Source organism: Electrophorus electricus, chromosome 19 (assembly GCF_013358815.1).
Source record: "Electrophorus electricus isolate fEleEle1 chromosome 19, fEleEle1.pri, whole genome shotgun sequence".
NCBI classification, from domain to species: domain Eukaryota; kingdom Metazoa; phylum Chordata; class Actinopteri; order Gymnotiformes; family Gymnotidae; genus Electrophorus; species Electrophorus electricus.
The window spans coordinates 10,830,243-10,850,588 of record NC_049553.1 but is presented as its reverse complement, the minus strand read 5'-3'; the positions used below and the strand labels follow the sequence as shown (position 1 = coordinate 10,850,588).

The window sequence follows — 20,346 nt, the reverse complement described above, 5'->3', positions numbered from 1 at the left end:
TAGTTGAAGTCTTGAGGAAAAAGACAGCACTCACACTTTACAGAGCTAAAAGTTGTTTTTCTTGAAACCTGTTCGTTGTAATGATCTGCTGATTGTTTTGAAAAAACACCAGTCCAATATCCGCACTTGGGCAGCAGCCTCACAATCAGTATGGTTTTCTTTATAAATATATGGAGGCCTTTCTTTACTGCATATGTGCTCCCATTCTGTGCTCTTCTTTCCCCTACCTAACCTCCATCCTGTCCTTCTGTCCTGGCATGACTGATTTCTCCCTCTCCGTGCCCTGCTGTCTACCGATTAAGCCTGACAAAGGCACAGCTGCTCACATCCTTCACAGGTAACTGAAGCCAGCGACCTTCAGCTGCCCGGCACCACAGACAGCCTACAGGGGAAGAGCTACCCTCCTAATTCTCCTTTTCACATTTAAATGAAAATATGACTCACTGAATCACAAAACCGTAAAAAAAACAAAAAAAACACGTTATGTGTGGGAAGACAATAGCAGTTCAACAACTGTTTTTCAATTAATGAAGGGAAGTGTTTGTATCAGTGTGACTGCCAGTCAATAGGTGCACTGTGTTTGTGATATCAGTGGGTATTATCCAAACCTAGCAACACCTGAGTTCATTTTTCAGTTATATTCACTCATGTCAATCATTTCTCTTCCTTGTATAAGAAACTCTACTTGATCCAATAAATTAAAAGTGAACAAATAGGAGTAAAGGCTATAAATAACCTGGATTTTTTCTGGATGATGAAATGTAAGAATTCTTACATAGGCTCAGGAGCAATATTGTAATAAAGCTGACTAGTGTTATGACTTTATTTTAGATAATGACTTCCCTGGATTTCAAACTGAATTAAAAAAACCTGAGTTGACACTGGTTATGAATCCAATCTTGACATTCCTAGAATGAACCCTTCTTGATTGTCACTGCCACTCTATATGGATATTCTAGAGAAATCACTCGCCTACCACCGTCAACTTCAGGTAAGTAACCTCTCAACCCAAAAGAAAAACTCTTCTGGCTCCCAAACGGCTCTTCAGTTATTTAGTGAGTTTTTCCCCCACAACATTTATTTACAGCACAGCTAACACATAAGAATTAGACAATCATGTCACTGTTATTGCAAGATTTGGATCACAATCTGCGATCAGATATGGATACAAACTTTCACTTGAATCACTAGATGTGCTAAGTGAGCTAGTCTACCTGTTTAAAAAGGTTTTTTTTTCAATTTGTTCATTTAAAAACACTCCATGACTCCTTCATGACTGACACATCACTAGCAAAATGATCACATGAGAATCATGCACCTTTTTTCTAACACAGCTCACCAAAAAAACCCCAAAAAAACAAAACAAAAACAGAAAGAAAATGGGCTGATTGTTGTAACGCCCACGAACTGTTCAGGGAAATATCCTCCCCTATAAAATATACATTTTGCTTGTGAAGAAAATGAAATTTATCAATTATCAGCCCTATTCTACTACTATGGAAAACATTAAAAACCATAGAGTAGTTACAAACTCTTTGATTTAAAAATTAACTAGCATGTCACTATATTAATATGTAAATATCTTCGCTACTTGTAGGATACAACTGCAATTCCAAGCAGTAGCTACTATACCCGTGGACGATAGCCAAGCATGGAAGTGGATCAGGAGGCGGTTTTCTTTCTCTTGTGCGGGGGGATATGGGAATGGCAGGGAAGCGGGAGCGGAGTGAGCATTTGATTCTTGGAGCTGCCCCTCCTCTCACACAGACAGTACAATCTAATGTGATCATAGAAAGGTAGTAGTAACTATATCAGCAAGTGCACTACTGATATATTTAAACATTAATTAGTCTTTGTATTATGTTATTTTACCAAAAAGTAATGGAATCTATCATTATATGGCTACAAACAACACTAGGCATTATCAATGTTAAAGTGTGGAATACTTGTGCAAGCACAAAAAGGGAAAAGTATAAAGTTAATTCTCAGAATACAACATTAGAGTAGGCCGTTGCCATCTCTGACCTTTTTTCTTGAATCTGTCCCTCCCTCCTGCATCCTCTGTGTATGTTCGCCTTGCACTAATTGGGTGAGCAGCTCATGTTACACTTCTGATTGCACTAGATGCTGATTGGCTTGTCTTCCAATTACCTTCCAAGAGCTTTAGCAGAATAATAAAGTGATTCCTTTGTAACCCAAGCTAACTGTTCAAACAGGATTAACAGATGTAATTCACAGGCCAGAAGTCATCTGATAAAGAACAAAATATAACAAGAGAGTAGTAAAATGTATGCGACTTGTCTTTATTGCACTGCAGTCATGCCTTTGAGCTCAACCATGAGCTATTTTGTTTAAGCATGAGATAATATTACTGGTGAATTCTCATAAAGAAACTACGTTATTCTTGGACCCTACTTATTAAACTACTTGGCCTTTGCTCAGTAGAAGTAGACAACTTTAAATTAATGCTGGAAGACACCACATGAAACAGCAGAAATGAGGGCTGATAACAGCTTGGACCCACAAAGAATTTTCATAAGAAATCCACTGGAAAAAACAACAGCAACAACAACAAAAAGGCAAACCGTGTCCAAACACTTGAACTTTAACTGGAACATGTCTTAAAAAACAAACAAACATATTTTCCCACTGTAGACATCAGGTGCAATTTGAAGTCTTCTTGATGGTGCATATTTTTAAAAGTTTATAAAGCCCTCCTGATTTAGGCCAGGGTAGGTTCACTCCCAAACCAATTCGATGTGTGTGTGAGCAGAGGGGCCTCATGCTGAGCTTGTCTCAATGCACCCATGTATGCATGATGCATACATATGTGATCAGCCTCTCTCTCACACACACATAGACATCCATTCATGGGAGGCCCACATTCTTTCAACAGCGTAATTCACATCAGTCTATCTCAACCCCTCGGGATGGAACCAGAGGTCTCAAGCTATGCATGGCAGTGCCTACTGTGAACCAGGGAAAGTCTACTCAAGAAATAAATATTTTGCCACTCTGCCAAGTTGTCAGAATGTTATGACACAGAGATACCTTTTTATAAATAACTTTACTGTTGTGTTTACTTATAATGTGGCCATTTATTTCCATAAACTGAAAATCATATATTTTTTTTTTTCGTTGTGTGAACAAAAATGAACTGACATCACAATCTGAAGTCAATAGGTTTCCAGACAACTTTGATAAGACTTACCTGAATGAGAGTTTTGTCTGGGTGTCATTTTAACTGTGTCCAGTCCTACGCTTCTCAGCCATTCAGCAGGTAAAGAGATCTAGGCTTTTCTCTACACCTCTTTCTTTCTCCCTTCTACTTGGTTTCTTTCTACTGGTCCAGGATCAGCTTTTTTTTAGTTTCTAGCTACTTATCATTTGGTTGTGCTCTGTTCCTCTGTCATCACAGGACAACCGTGAGTATATCTGTGTTTAGCTATTAAAATGTTAACGGTCATAGTACCACTGAGGTGCAGTGTGAGGATGTTTTGGTTACACTGCTTGACCTTTAGGATTGCAGCTTCCTGCTACTGAGGAACACAGGGGACAAAGATTAAATTAGGAGATAATAAAGAATTTGAAATGTCAATAAGGGACTAATGTTTTCACTGTTAAAGTTTATAAGATAGGTTCTAACCAATAATATTTATTTATGTTCATTAGTAACTACATTGAGCTAACAAAAAAAGGTCTGCATTTAACATTTGTAACTTGTAAATGGCCCGTTCTTAATAGTTATTACAAAGTACAGTGAAATATCACTATAATTCAGTCAAAATGTATTATTTACTAGAAACTACTTTTTAAAAAGTGTTTTTACTGAACAAGCATTCGGGAGATTGAGGTAAAATACATAAGAGATTTAGCTAAATTCAAAATATTTTAATGTGATGTAATTAGCTACAGTATTCCCAGTGAACACAGATCAATACATATAAAGGTATTAAACCTATACAACACATTGTCCGGAAAATAGATTTATAAGCCATCACGCTATACGTACAGCGCAATACGACCATAAAACTTTAGATGAATAATAAATCACGTAATTTTTCAGGTTTCCTGACTGACGCATTCATCGTCTTTGCTACAGAAGCAATGCGCGCATGCCCGTCGGCACCATTCGTCTGCTTACCGCGGGTCCTGATGCTGACCAAAGAACCGCATTACCCGAACAGACTCACTGGCGACTACAACGCAAGTTTTAAGTTTTCTTTTATCGGTCATATGTATATCACACCGATAGCTCACATGGTTACCGTTAGAAATGCGTGTACTTCTTAAACGTCAGTCACCCAGACGCTCAAGATGCCGCTTGGTGTCTTAAGGAGGGGGAAGGGACCGACAGCGAAAGGAGGCAACGATCCAGTTTAAACTAGTTCTGTACAATGCTACTAAATGCGACCTTATTCAAATCAAGACAATTCTCTATTGCGACTGATGTTCAATGAACAAGCGAAAATGCATTACTACGGGTAAAACAGGCAGATTATTTTATCGTGGATATGACCCGTGTTCAAATATCATCCGTGTAGCAACAATAGATTAAGTAATTCGCATGTATTATTATTAATCCTTTGAACAATGCAATACCCAGTTAATTCAGACCCATGCGTTTTTCATTTTCTAAAAAGAATAACTCCAAACTATGTGAGGCATGTGTTGCATCAGAAGGTTTTATCTGAAACAAGCAGACAGGAAAGACGGGAACCCCGTGGATATGACTGCCACGAGAAAAGGGCGGGCTGCGTGAACAAAAACCCCTAACAGACAGCACTGCACTGCAGCAAAACCGTCACTCTTATCCACATGCTTCCACAGCGTCCACGGGCGCACGGAACGCAAAAGGGTACTTCGCGCAGGCTAGACGCAGCAAAGACATTCCCAGCCAGTCGTAGCTCAGCATCGACATCTGTGTGTGTTAGCAGTCAACAACAAATGACACGAGATCGGTGTTCTGACTGAGGACACGAAGCGTTCCGTGATAACGTCACGGGGCGCATCGTAACGCGACGCAAATATCAACTGTTCTTACCCCAAGACATAGCTGTTGCGCTTGAAGCGCTATTGGACGCTTCATATGAAACGAAGCGATAGGTCTATCCTCTAGCTACCCTTCCCCCAAAACACACATGTGCGGAATTTCGCCAGAATGCTTGGTAGAACTAGGATTTTTTTTTCCCTTTTTTTCTTTTCTGAAACACGTTAGGGTATTTCTCCTTTGAGCAATCTCCCCAAGCGCTGTTATGTGGCGAAGGACTTACATCCAATCAGCGGGATGAGGAGACCACTCCTACCCCAGAATCTGAATGCGCCGGGCATGTCGCGCTATAAATACCGCCTGAACTACGCCGGCATCTCTTGGTCGTGAGAAAGCTCAGGTTTGCAGCTGTACATTTGTCTTCTCCCTTTCCATAACAAAACCCCCACCGTCTATTTTTCGTATTTTCTCCCCAATTTCAGTTTATTCGAGGCCAGTTGCATGCATTGTTCGTCTCCCAAAATGGTTTGCGAGACTAAAATAGTTGCAGACGAACACGACGCCATACCTGGGACAAAAAAAGATTCTATTATTGTTTCCTCCTCACAAATGTGGACATCTTCTTCGTCGACTCCCGGTGCGTTCGAAAGTAAAGATTTGAAACGGGACCAGGTTTTTATACGCGAGTTTGAGCGCTCGGACCATGCGGAGGTGCGACGCATCTTCTGTGAAGGCATCATGGAGCGGATACCCAACACAGCTTTTAGGGGTCTAAAACAACAACCACACACTCAGTTTCTTTATGTCCTGCTCACAGGTAGGAGAAATATGCAGTGTAGATAATATACATGTTTTTCTCATCTTTTGTATGTAAAAAGTGGTTGCGCAAGTAGAATAGTCTCAGTGCAGCTGAAATGAAAGCGGCGAATTATTCAGTTTAAATAGAACATATATGTAGCCTAACTATAGTTTATATTAAAATTGACTGATTTTTCAAACGCTTTCTCGAGGATGACAGAGCTGTAGTCTTTATTTCAGCGCATGCTCGCAGTATAGACTGCTTCTTCGTAGGTTAGAATCACATTAGGAACGTAGCACATCTGCCTCCCACAAAGAAACCGGTAGTTCAAAAGCATGCTGTGTGCATGTCCGTGGCAGGGCCGGTGATGGAGTTCGAATGAATTAATGAATGAAAGATTCTGGGGTTTAGCAACTACCGCGTGCGCACTCAGATGGCACAGATTTTTTTTAGCACTCGTTTAATTCGCGTGACTCACGGAGTTTTTTTAATGCGCTTGCTGAGTTTTTTGTTCTTTAATTGCGAATGTTTTAGACGTTCAACCTACAATAGGTTCTATTGCATAATTTTACATGGGAAAACTGAAGAGTAAGTCTGCAATGCATCACATCTGGCAATTTTGTTTTAATCAAAATGTAGCTGAAAATCACATAAACACTTATTTAGGCCAACCTATACCCACGATAGCTCCACATCCGGACCTAAACGCACACATTTCTAAATTCTCCAAACAGAGCAAATAAAACGTTTTCTTTAAGTTCTAGAAAGAGCTGAAAATATAGCACTGATCAAACTTCCCTTTAAAGAGTGTGTTTGCAACTTCGATGTTTTTGACGAGTAGCCGACAGTTGGGACCACGTCGCCGCACGCCAGCGCCTGTGTTGACAGTAGACAATGCGCGTCGTGGTGCAGCGGGGTGAACCGGTATTGCATTCCATAGAAACACAAGCATGCAGTGTGGCGCAGCTTGTCGGTCTGTTCTCCCAAGGGCGCCCCCATGTGTCAATATCATCATCAAACGGGCATTAAAATGTAACCGCGTCTTCAGCGGCTTAATTCCACCGAGGGAAATCACATCAGTAGTGCTTGAATAATATTATTATTTATTTTTTCTTTTCAGTATGATAAATTATGCAGTGATTATCTTCTAAGATGATACTGTTTAATACTGCAAATAATGTATTGTGCATTCCACTTCAAATAAGTTTTACTTAATGATAAGTTCATGTTTGATTGTTGTTCTATGTGTGTGCCTCTCCTCTGCCAAAAATCAAACTTTTGGTTCTCTTTTCTGACAGGTGACGTTTATTTTTCTTCCATTTCTCCATAGTAATGTGCTTTGTTATGACCAAGTCCGTCATGCTGACGTTCTGTACACCGTTCTTTCTAATGGGAGCGCGCTATTACTACAGCAGGAAAGTCATCTTCAGTTACCTGGACTGTGCTCTCCATACAGACATGGCTGATATTGACTCATACTACATGACACCTACAGGTAAGGGAAACACTGGTCGTACACATACACCGGTTGTAGACGAGGATCTGCAACTGATTCTATATTGATTTTTTCACCACAGTGTAATTAGACAAACTGCTTCTCAGTAATTAGACAAACTGCATCACGCTGCTGACACACTGACTCTCAGTAATTCAGTGACTGTCAAGTGAGGTACGGAGTAATTATTTTTATTTCTTGCCAAGGTGATACAAGCATGAACTGTTCCCTGCCCTGTTTAAATCTGCACCCCTATTTTCCAGCATACCCAAATATAAAGTGTATACTGGCAGCTACAGCAGTGTGTCTCACTTCTGGTCCCGAAGGACTGTTGCGTTGACACACGTGGCTCCTCTTGAGAAGAGTCAAGCAGATCATTTGAATGAAGTGTTCTAGAGTAAGGAAAGCAGGAAGCTGTGGAGTGCTGGTTGCCACTGCATCTCAGTCTAGAGAAACTGCACAACCCAATACTCCTACACACCCACCTCCACCCAGACCATACATCTGCCTTTAACCTTCAGAATGGGTTGAACAGCAAGGATAAAACATTGTGCTGGCCTAAATGCTTCCTTTCAGATGGTCCAGTGTTGGTTAATTTGCCGAAGTGCTTGTTTGATGCAATGGTCTTATAAAATATGAAGTAAGTCTGTTACTTCGCTTGGGCCTCCCTGCTCAGGGTCACGTGGGTGTATTGATCGCGGGGGGGGGGGGGGGGGGGGGGGAATCGCTGATATGCACTTTGCTGCCGCAGAGCACCAAGAATGATGAGACTCATTTTTGCTGCTTGGGTCTGAAAGATATAATCAGAGACATTCTTTGCCGTTTTTGTTGCAGTGTCGAACATTTCCCACTGGAAGTAATTAAAATTGTCTGAGCATGCACTTTTAGGCCTGTGATTATGGTGCACAGTTTCAAGTTACGTGTCCAAAAGGGCAAACAAGAAGAAAAAGGGACCTACTTGGGCAGTTATCATCTGTGATTGCTCACTTCTGCCTGGGGATATAGGACGTCAGTTTTGATTAGTCCAATCACATTAAGGTATCCATTAGTCATGTCTAGATAGTATGCAGTCGAGATCGCCAGTCCTTGAATATTGGTAATATTTGCTAACACATTCATTAGGACAAACCAACATACATTCATACACAGTTATGAACAGATGTGTATAACAATGTGGGAAATTAAAATGTAAAAAGACAAGTAGCCTGTTTTAGGCCACAAAGACAGACATTAGATGAATAAATGATAAAGCACACATTGTCAATTACCACGTCTGTTTCTCCATAAGCACAGAATCACTGCAGGCTGGGTCAGGATAAATAGCCCAGGTCATACACCTCACACACACACACACACACACACACACACACACACACACACACACACACACACACACACACACACACACACACACACACACACGCACACACAGCCTGTCCATCAGCCACATCTGGTCCCTGCACAATGTAACCAATCAAAATCCAAACCTCCTCTAAATCATGGGTGTGTGACTGTGTCAGGACAAAGGAAAGATTCTTACTAAAGGCCAGGTGTCCAAGTGTTTATAACAAAGAAAGACTTATGGGGGTGGGTTACATATGCATATCAGCAGGGCTCCTAAAAAGAAGTAGCTTTTCTTCCTGACTTCTTTATATTACAATACAGCTACCAGTAAGAGCCTAACCAGGCTGATAAGGTCCCTAGTGGGAGATCAGAATACACAGCTCGAGTATATCTTAGCTTTGATTTATGACTAGCCACCCCACCATGATTAACAGCAGAACAGTCTATAGTGTGCCTTGTTCTCAAGCACCCTAGTGACCAAAGAGTACTTAAGAGCCAGAACACACATATTATACAAATTCTAAAATCTTCGGCAACTGTTGGGTGGCATTTGGGAAAAGAAATATTGTAACACACACACATTGGTGAGGCAAAGTCTGTTGTATCTTTCTCCAGATTATTCACAGACAAATAGAGAAAAGAGGGAAAATATGAAAGTTGGGTCAGGAGAAGGGGGAAGGTGAAAAGCAGAGGCTGTGTGTGTGTGAGAGAGAAGAAGCAGTTTTGCATATTGGTAGCATGCAGACAAAGGGGTCTCCCTGGGGAACCTCCCTCCCCGACTGTCTCCAGCTCCCCGTGTGGAAGCCTCCCTTTCTCTCTCCGAGCTTGTGCTGTGCTGCAGTGGTAACTATGTTATCTGTCAGGCTCAGAGACATGTCCCTTTAATGTTGCATATTTGCTTCTTTTTACCAATTTGATTTGAATATCCATACATAGAGGCGTTTATAGGATAAGAGGTTACATGCCATTCATTTAACAGTAACATAAGCGTAATAATAAGGTATGCCACTTTAATAACAGTAATACAAGTAAGCCTCCCATTTAAATAAAAGACGGAAGTAATTATACATGAGAAAGGGCCCATCAGCCACATTCTATGGATTTCTTAATTTTTTATTTCTTCAGTCCACCCATTAACTACCAAAAAAACCCAAGTATTATTTGTGGTTAAAATGATGAAAAAATGTATCTAAACTGTCATGAAAATTACTAGTGACAAACTGATTCACATGCACACACACACACACACACACACACACACACACACACAAACACACACACGTGTGTGTGTGTGTAGATATTGTAGTGAAGTTGAAGTGAAGTACACAAAGTTTCCAGAGAAACAGGACATTTTGGACAGACGTCCTTCATCAGCTGTGCAAGCAAAGTGCTTCTGAATTTGTAGGAGGAGGAACCAGGAAAAAACTGATGCATCCTCTCTACATTTTAACTTGTGAGTTATATCATCATAGTATGTGTGCTACTCCCCCATTCAATTGTACTTGTGTGAAAGGCTGACAGAAGGCACGAGGTCTTTATGACATTACATGTGCCACCTCTAGGTGTGCAAGGCACTTAACTATTTAAGTGAGCAAGCAGAAGCCAGTGCCCCAGTGTTGCTGACACACCTGAGGGAAAGTGTTACTACAGAGAAGATTGTTGGACAATTGTAAATTTATAGCTACACTAATTTACAATACTTCCACATAGGCATCTGTTGTCATATACACACACAAACATATACATCGACACACTTGGTAGTGGTATGCAAGGTGGTAGCCAATGCACTAGAATAGTGTGGCACAGAGAAAGCTGTAAAACTAATGTATGTGCACCAAGAGCTGCAGCTCAATAGTGATTAATACTCTCAGTTAATGGAGCCATCCCACCCACATCCCTGCCCCAAACCACAACACACACACTTGATGAAAGAAAAGGAGAGATTGTGTGTGTCTGTGTAGTAATGTGGTATAGTTCATGATGTGTAAATATGAGTGTGATGGTGAAGAGATGCAGGTCAGGTAATTAATGGTCGTGGGAAATATCATTAGGGCTGATCGGCGTGTGTGTGTCTGTGTGTTTGTGAGGGATAGCTGGCAGAGATGTTGAGAAAGGTTGCAATAACTTTTTTATGTTCATGAAAGTAAATCTTGTGTCAAGCACTTGTGCTAATGTAATTGTTTAAAAAAGTATAAGGGTTTCGTTGTAGCACTTCCTTTATCTGTACATGCAAGAGATGTTTATCTAGAGCTCTAAAGGATTAGCTAAAAAGAGGAGATGAAACACTGGCATATATGTAATTGTTATGCCCATGCTGGTATGTGGTTTGATGGTGTGGTGTGGAGTAGATAATCTAAAATTGCTGACTCTGTCTTACTGGGGTGAACATGATGGGCAGATCCACACTCCCCAGCATGCTTTCTGCTCCCTAGGCCCACCCACATGAGGGAGGGGTCTGAAAGGAGTAGGTAAGGAAACACTGCAGAGATGCAGCATGTCGCAGAATGCGCACTAGATCCGCCCCCAGGCAACACATTACTTATAAAACGTATAATAATTAATAATATTATCAATTAAATAGTCATTTTGAGTCTGGTTATCTTCAACAATGCTTAATTTACCTTTCTTAATTTTGTATAATGAAACAGAAAACAACTTGCCATACACTTTCACTCAAGATCTTTCAGTCGTTTTTTCAAACCCACACAGTTGTATTTCACAGAACTTCAAAAGGCCAAGTTTATGCAGTAGGTTTTGAATAATGGTGGCTAGTTTTTTGATGCTAAACCACAAAAATGGATAGCAAGTACTATGAGAAAATAATAAACCATGCTGTACAGACTACTGGTATAGGTTTCTTGGGCTATTAACATGACCAAATATACAATACCTCTACATATTTTCTCCAAAAGCACATTCCACCAAATATTTAAAAACTGTTTAAACTTTTGACAATGTGTGTATCTTTCTTCTTCTGATCTTGTTTTGCCCCGGGGCTAACAGCCCATTAGTCCATGCATGTGTGCTCTGCCCCCCCCCCCCCCCCCCCACTCTCACTCTCTCTCTTTCTCACACACACACACACACACACACACACACACACTCACACTCACAATCCCTCTCTCTCTCTCTCTCTCCTGTGTATGTCATACACTCAGAGAATACAATGGATACATGATATCAGTTTTAGCCCTAAGCAAAGATTCTGGGTCTTGTCTCACGTTTGTAACGTAGTATTAACAATCATGCTTTGCTTCATCCATTTTACATTTCTATAATTTACATTGTCTACCTTTAACAGTGACATGGCATTTGCTAGTGATTGTATTGTAAACACACATAGGGCAGCAGAACTGGCATGCCAAATTAACACCACACACTTTCTTCCTGGCTCTGATTCTTTCATAACAGATGGTAGTGCTGCAATACACACACACACTCCCACACCCACACCCACACCCCCATGCGTGCACTCTCTCTATCTCTGTGTGCACTCTCCTTAATCATTGAGGTGACAGGGATGTTCGATACTGCCTCTCTCTGTTAATCTTCTGGGTCTCTGAGTCATAGTAGGTGTGAAATCTGTTGCTGGACATACACATTACAGAAACAGCTGGCATTCACTAAAGCTACATATAGCCTCTACTAATTTTGTCATTTTTGTCTGGACATGGAATGTGATATAATATAACATAAAAAGATTACTGACAGCTTTAATCGCCTTGCCTTTTCGTTAATGATGGACTAATGGAAACAAATTATATGCTAATCCTGTAATTCCCAAGAATTCTTAAAACCCCCCCAGTCAGGAATTTCACCAATCATGGAAACTAAGTAAAAATCCTCAGACACAGCCGTGTTGTCCCTCATGACAAGGCACTTTTTTTGGCTTGGTTTTGAGCCTCAAACATTCATAACTGCATAAATATCCATCACGTATACATTTGAATTTTGCTTCTTAATACTTTTTTGGTGTAGTACAATATTCTCTCATGATGTTTCCACATGAACAGTTGCTAATTTCAGAGTCTGTAACACCATTTTACCTACCTATAGGGAACATCCTGACATGTATTTTTAGCCAGTCTACCATAATAGCATGAAGATGAGCACAGTGTGCTGATCCTACAGTTTCACATATGTACACAGATGTATCAATAAATGAAAACGGGCCACAAGCATGAACAGAGGACTATCAGAATACTACCTTGGTTAAATTTATATATCTATTTTTGATGCATCAGTCTAGTACTGCCAGGTACTTCCTTGGCATATGCATTCTCTTAAAAATTATTTATTACATTCTTCAATATCGCATTGTCAATAATGTCTCGATAATACATGAGAAATGTTCGTAATCAAGCAAATTGACAATGAACAGCAGGGAGGTCAACTGGGAATGTGCTCAAGGTATTCTGTTATGGAACACAGAAGCCCTGCTTACATGGGAGTAAGAGTTGAGCTCTTGGAGAGTGGAGGGAGCCTGTTGAAAACAATGTTCTTTATTATGAAAAACCTACTTTAACCTGTGCAAACGGGAGTGAACACATCCACAAATGCTCAATTATGGTGGGTTTAAAAACTGCCAGATTTTTCCAAGTCAGGACTGTCTTTTAGAGTAAATGGTTGGTTCCTCCTTTTGTGCTTTTGCAGGTTCCTGTTTCTGGGTGGCAGTTCTGGAGGGCCAGGTGGTGGGCATTGTAGCGGCACAGGGACGAGAAGACGACAATACTGTGGAGCTGCGGCGCATGTCTGTGGACTCTCGTTTCCGTGGGAAGGGCATCGCTAAGGCGCTGGGGCGACGTGTTCTAGAATTTGCCATGCTCAACAACTACTCAGCCGTGGTTCTGGGAACGACGGCAGTCAAGATGGCCGCCCACAAGCTGTATGAATCACTGGGTTTTCAGAGGGTGGGCGAGAGCGAGGACTACACTCTTCCTGGGATGAGCCGCTCACCAGTTGAGAGGCTCTTCTTCCAGATCCGTTACAGCCGCTATCGGCTACAGCTTCATGAAGAGTAAGAGAATGAGAGAGTGAACGGAAGCATTAAGGAAAGAATGAACGGGAGAAAGCACGTGAGAGAGTATGAACGCTGACCACAACTCTCAAGTCACAAAAACCTAGTTCACTTCTAAACTTTTTTTTTTTTTTTTTTTTTTAAAAGGTCATAAGTGCTTTCTACAACTGTTCCATGCTCAAAACTAAGTTTTTATTTGCCTTACTGTTTTACTTGTTTTAGTTTATTTTTCAAGTTAGTGGATGTTTTTCATCCATTCTTTTCATTATGTTTTTACCCACAAGAAACTGTCAATCGAGCCTCTAAATGAATTATATATATATATATATATATAATTCACACACACACACACACACACACATATATATATATATATATATACACACACACACACACACATACATATGGTATAGAAATTATTCATTTATTAAGAGAAACACCCCTAAACATATATCCACACAACAAACCAAGGCCATAGGTTGGTCTGTCAGACTCTCCTTTACATCTATTGTAAGGGCTCGTCTGTTAGCTATAGCTTGTACTTTTTTGAAAGATGGCAGGGGTATAGAGGGGTATAGAGGAAAAAAGATGAATGGAGTTCAGGCTCAATCTACTCTTTCTGAACTTGTCCTGAACTTTATAAACTGGGAAGGAAGGTGACACTCAGAAGTAGTGTTTGACTGAAGCACAGTTTTTTATGTGTCTAAGCACAGTCTTTTATGTGTCTTAAATACAAAAAGAGAAAAACTAAAAGTCTCTACTCAAAGAGTTTTACATAATTTCATGGTGATTTTACTAACTGTGAAGAGGCAAGAAGCCCTGTACAAAACACACACAATACACCCACACCCACACACAACCCATTACATTGTACAATCCTTTAATATCACTCAAAAAACACCCACACACCTATTAAATAATTATTGTCAATTTAGGAGACACTGATGTGCAGTCAGTGAAACTGGGTTAAATGTGTTATTTTGGGTTTAATGTGATTGTTACAGAAATTCAACTAAATTTCACAACAATTGGACCATTTATTTCCATTAATCATGCAGGTTATTTTAGTATGTATAGCTCTTGACTGAATATTTACAAAATAATAATTTTATCATTGACATAAAAGAAAATTATAAATTAGAATAAATTAAAATGTCTGAATTAAAAACTAATGTTCTTCTAATGTTGCTGTTTCATGCATGCAATACTTAAATTCTAAAGATACTGCAGTGAGGACTCCCATTGAACATAATTTGGTTTACATCTAAGCAATATTTTGATTAAACATGAATTTGAGGACATAAGCACAAATGTAAAACAAATGACTGCAAAAACACAAAACATATAAACCTCTATATTTTACATAAAAAAAAACAATGTCTACATGAGAAATATATGTAGACATATTCCATGACAGAAATAACCCTAATCTCTCACCATCTCCATTCTCCTTTCACAGTACCAGCAATGGGAGAGATACAAACCACAGCAAGCCTCATTTGTGACATATCTTGTATAAAGTTAAGAAACAAAATGTGATTAAAAAAAGTAAAGTAGTGAGAGAAACCCCCTGACCCCCAAATGACCCTTGGCAATTTTCCTTGACTTGACTTTTCCCCCCACCCCCATCCAATAATCTGACTGCAACCCTGGGCCAGACCCCTCCTACCCCTTTACCCCACTCCCTCAACCCATCCCCATCTTTGCATGCGCCACTGAGCCTTGTTGCGCTGCTTTTTCTCCATTCAAGCTTGTTCTTTCCCAAAAAATCCCCTCTGTGATGTCATAGTAGCAATGGAGAATCCTCAGTAGCTGAGTGAAGGAGCCAAGAAAGGCTGATGCCGATTGATGTATGTGTGGTTACTCTAAAAAGTTAAGAGATACATCTTCTAGCTCAGTGCTTCGATGACATCACAGCTGCCAAAAGTAGAATGCAAAAGCAATGCAAGTGTGTGGCATGCCTCTGTACCTGATTTGTGCGTACGGTGCCTGCACTAGAAACGAAGTACACTCTGTTTAAAATATGTAAGAGAAGCTTCTTTTTTAGCTGAACATATAACAACGTGAGTCTTTAAAAGAAAACTACTGTTAAAAGAAACTACTGTTTTGCATGAAACATGACTTTGAATGAAAATGTTTAAAGAAACATGATCTATCAGAATTGAAGTCTTAACAGTGGAATTATTTTGTTTTCATGTTATTTGTTTAATGTACAAGTTTTTAAGTTGTTTTCACCATATGTTATCAAGGTGGTGAATATTATTTTTTCTGTAAGAGGCCCTAGAAAATTATTCAGCTGAATACAGTATTAGGTATATTTCACCTTACAGGACCAGTGCTAAAATCTTTTTATGATACAAAGTCTTATGACACAAATGGCTTTAAGAGCTTCTTACAGTAAAAACTAGGACCACTCACCTTGCTTAGTCATGTAAGTTGAAACGAGCAAATCACAGAACAAAAAAGAAAGGTTTTCTGACTGAAATTAAATTAGATCACTTATTTGTTAAACTTTGACATCATACATACCAGGTTCCTTGAACACTGAGTGTAGCACTATGTTGTTGTAGCCCAGAGACAGACAACTGTCAAAATGCAATGCTTTCAGAGAAACTGTACTAATGTAGAGGATGTCTGATATTTTCTTTCTTTTTTTTAAAATTGAAATTAATGCTGCTGCATAGATCCATAGCTGACAGGCTAATAATGCCACTTAAAGCAGATAACGTAAAATTAATAATAATGGGGACTTTGCTAACAAAGTCTGCAGGTTTTGCTAATACAAAGGTAAACTCATGAGAGAATGTTTGAGGCTACATGATCACTGTTTACCACTGGTTTTATGCACTCACGGCTTCTGTAACAAAAACAGCTCTGCATATCTTGATGTGTTTCTCACTTTGGCATAAAAGCCATTCTGGTTAAAACATTTGAAAAATCAATTCAGAAACAAGGAAATTAGCAACTTTGATAAATTGAATAATTAAACGCTTTCAGTGTTTACCACTGATTTATGAAGATAATAAAATATTCATTAAATGAAACCTGAACTGAAAACTTTGCATGCAGCTCCTTTACCAGAACATACTGAGATAACTGGTATGTAACAACATTTGTATACAAATCTTTTAAAAAGCCTTATATGAACCATTACCCCTTACTGCAAAAGAACAACCAAAAAACCCCACGTCATATTCCTTTGACCAAGAGCACACCAACAGCAACAAATAAAAACAATATCAAGCCCCAGGCTTTGTTGTTGACCTGTTAATGCATGTTTGTAAAGAATCAACAAAAACCTAAACTGCACAAATTTCAGTTTATCTGTAACAGTGTTTTCTGTTCAATATGTTAAGATGAACATTGACAGTATTGGCAGATGTGGATTATTGAATGTAAAAGGCAAGCTGTAATGTACAAACTCCTGGACCCATTGAGGCTGAGCACACTGTTATGGGCTCCGGAGGTTGTTGACTGTAAGTTCAGTTAGTATCGTTTAAAGAAACGCCTCTACTGCTACTCAAATTGACGTCAGCAATAAGACAGCATGTGACAAAATTGCTATCAATAGCCAAAACAAACAACAGCTGCTGTCTGGTGTTTGGCTGAAATGCTAACCAGTCCTCACATGTGTTACTGGTGTTTGCATGAGCAAAGAAAGCTTTGCCCATGCAAAAGTGGAAGGTGTTTTGATGTGCATAGCAGTTTGGATGATAAAGCTTAGAGACTGAGTTTGAAGTTTGAAGATAAAAGAATAGAAGGGGGATGACTAGGCTCACCACCTGGAGTTACTGGACTTGTGTAATAATAATGTGAGAATCTCAACTGTTTACCTTAAAGTTCTCAAAAAGAAAATCAAACCAATTAAACCAAGGAAACTAACGAGCAGCTAAAGTTTCCCTTACTTTTAGAATGCACAGCAGCATCTAAGTGTGTCTTTGTACATAAATGTCCAGTATATGTGTCTGAATGACAAGATGGAAATTAGTAATAATGTGAGACATTCACATGGACCTAAGTAACTTGCATGAGAAGATGGCTGCTACAAGAATGTTCCACTTTTAAGAGGACAGGGGGTGCACACAGGGTTCACAATGGAAGCCTTGGAAACACTGCTTCCACGGTATTCCTCCCCCGGAGGAATGTTGGTACAAGCTAAGGCACCAAGGAGTGGATCCCCTCCCTTCTCCATATACTCCTCTGGTTAAAAGCACTCTCTTGATCATGGCTGCAGGTGCCAAGAATGCAGAAGCACTTGAAACAAATCAGCTGTATTTTGTACTTTTTATGGATTTATTTGGAAGTGTTATTTACTGCTTTTTGCTAATAAAAAGTATGTACCATATGCAAATGTATGATACACCATATTATAATGTATTAATGAGTAATTTTCTTTTTTCTGAGAAAGTTGAATCTGCCAAAGGTTTTTTTGTTTTTATTCTGATGCCATTTTACTGGGTGCAAGAGTTCAACTATCAATTCTGTATTTAAAGGAGTTATTTGGAGATCAAGCCCATGTGCCATTTATTTGAGCAATAAAATGAATATATGAAAAAGACAAACATGAATACTATGAAATACAAACTAAGGAATTAAAAGCTAAAAATGCTGCATTCTTATTCTATCCCTCATGCTGCACTGATAATGGTCGCTGTGATACTCAACTGTTGGCAACATCACCACAGACAGGTCAAGTCCTGCTGAGGCATGACTGAAAAGTGATTTGTTTTGCTTTTTTTCTCCCCAAGAAGTGACTAATATGTTTTATTAAATTTGAAGATAATATACTACTTCATTGTACAGACTGGCAGCCCATGGAAAGGTGACAACTCAAGCTGACTGTACAAAGGGATGCTACACACCTCTGAAAGCTGTTCTGATTTCTGATCTCTGCTTGGTCATTCTCAGATGTAAGCTGTTCTGATTTCTGATCTCTTCAGATGTATCAGCCAAGTCTCTTTCAGCACTTAAGAGAGTAAATCAATGGTAGCAACATAAACAGCATGTTAGCCAAATGCTGAAACATCCACAGGTGAAACAAAGCTCTCAATATTTTTTTCCAAAGAAAAAAAGAAGGAACATTTTTTCATTTTTTAAAAATAAAATTTTAATACGTGTAAAGTTGTAAAGTGTATTTTACTGTAAATAGCATCTGGGGCATATTTTGTGATGATTTTGTAACAAATTATATGAAAAATATGTAATCATTTTAAGATGTTTAGAAAAACACTTAAACTGTAAACTAAGACACAAATCTGATCCCAATATACAAACAGCATGCTTTTAAGCCAATCAGGGCAAGACCAGCTTTCAGGGGAAGTGACAGCTTCTCAGCACTGAACACAGTATACTAGAGGGCTTTTAGGTCTGCAGCAAACTGCTACTGGTGTAGAAAAATTTGGATAAATTCCATTTACTGCAAGTTAAATCCATAACAACTTGCCAGAAAATCGAGGCTCTCCATTATGTAATTTTAGTCTGTTGAAATATTTTTCTCAAAACTTGTGTGTTATTAACAAAGCTTCTAATTCTAAGTTCCCTGTAGCTATGGTGGTTACCATGTAATGCTAGCAAGCCCCTTTATACAACAGTGGTGTTAACAGGTTTTCAGTTTTTTAGGTCCAGTCACTGGTTGCCTGTTGCTATGGAAACAAGCCCACGGAAAGCACAGCAGGGAAATGATATTTTACCACCCAAGGGGGTGGATCAACTGGAACATGAGAGGTTGAAGACAGCGTATGGTGAGGTTAAATATGCTAATAAGTATGCCAAGTAGGGGTAACTAAGGGAAGGGGAAGAGTACATGGTTTCAAACACTACAGGCCAGGCCTTGCTAAACCTCAGTGTGGCTGCAGTGGTCATGTGAAACTTCAGGGTCTGTAATGATAAAGATGCCTCTGTTACTGTAGATGTCATTTCTTTTTGATGTGTTCTTTTTTTGGACTGCTGTAACTAATACTTTTGTTTTCTTTCTCTTGACCTGGCCTCTTTCTTTCGCTTAACAAATGGAACGCTGTAAAGATGTAAAGCAAAGAGTTCCTGCGTTGCAAAGAAATGGATGTACATAATGTATTAAAAGAATGATTCATAAAGCTTTTATAGGCTTGTGTTTTCCTTTGCTTTTTTCCTTTTGATAATGAACCTCATTAACAATATAATCACATCTCCAGCCACTCTATTAAGGGTCTATGTAGTCTCTTCATCCCACTTCTAATGTGTATGTGTGTATATGTAAATTAACATAAATAATACATTATCAATAAACTTTTATGAGTATGTGTAAATCGTATTATGTAGCCTAACCATGTGAAATGCGATATTAACAGACATATTAATTCTTATTGTGGGCATTGGATCTTTTATAATTAGCAACCACAGGAATCATAAAATGTTAAAAGGCGTTATTACACAGTCTGAAAGGTCAGGGTTTGTTTATAAAGGTGCCAGTGATTAAAGGACACTTACCAGAGGTCTTATCTAGATGTGTGTGTGTGGATAGGGGGCCTACTGAGAGGGTCTTTGGGGACCTGACACCTTTGCCAGACAATTGGGTCAGTGTGGTGCTTGGCAGTGAGACTGTTGTTTGCTTGCACTGTGTGTGCGTGTGTTTTTGGATGTGTGTGTGTGGGGGCTAATGACAGAAAGCTCATGCCAAATAAGTTGTGAAGAAAGCAGTGACATTGTAAGTCTGGAACTGAGAG

At 39.4% G+C, this 20,346-nt stretch overlaps 1 protein-coding gene across 1 annotated transcript; it reads left to right on the top strand.

Annotated features, from left to right (window-relative positions):
• The first annotated feature begins 3,994 nt into the window (after positions 1-3,994).
• Positions 3,995-16,689, top strand: nat8l (N-acetyltransferase 8-like). The gene is made up of 3 exons (XM_027011525.2): positions 3,995-5,807; positions 7,120-7,284; positions 13,282-16,689. Exons 1-3 carry the CDS (start codon positions 5,492-5,494, stop codon positions 13,647-13,649), a joined length of 849 nt encoding a protein of 282 aa, XP_026867326.1. The 5' UTR covers positions 3,995-5,491; the 3' UTR covers positions 13,650-16,689.
• Positions 16,690-20,346: the final 3,657 nt, after the last annotated feature.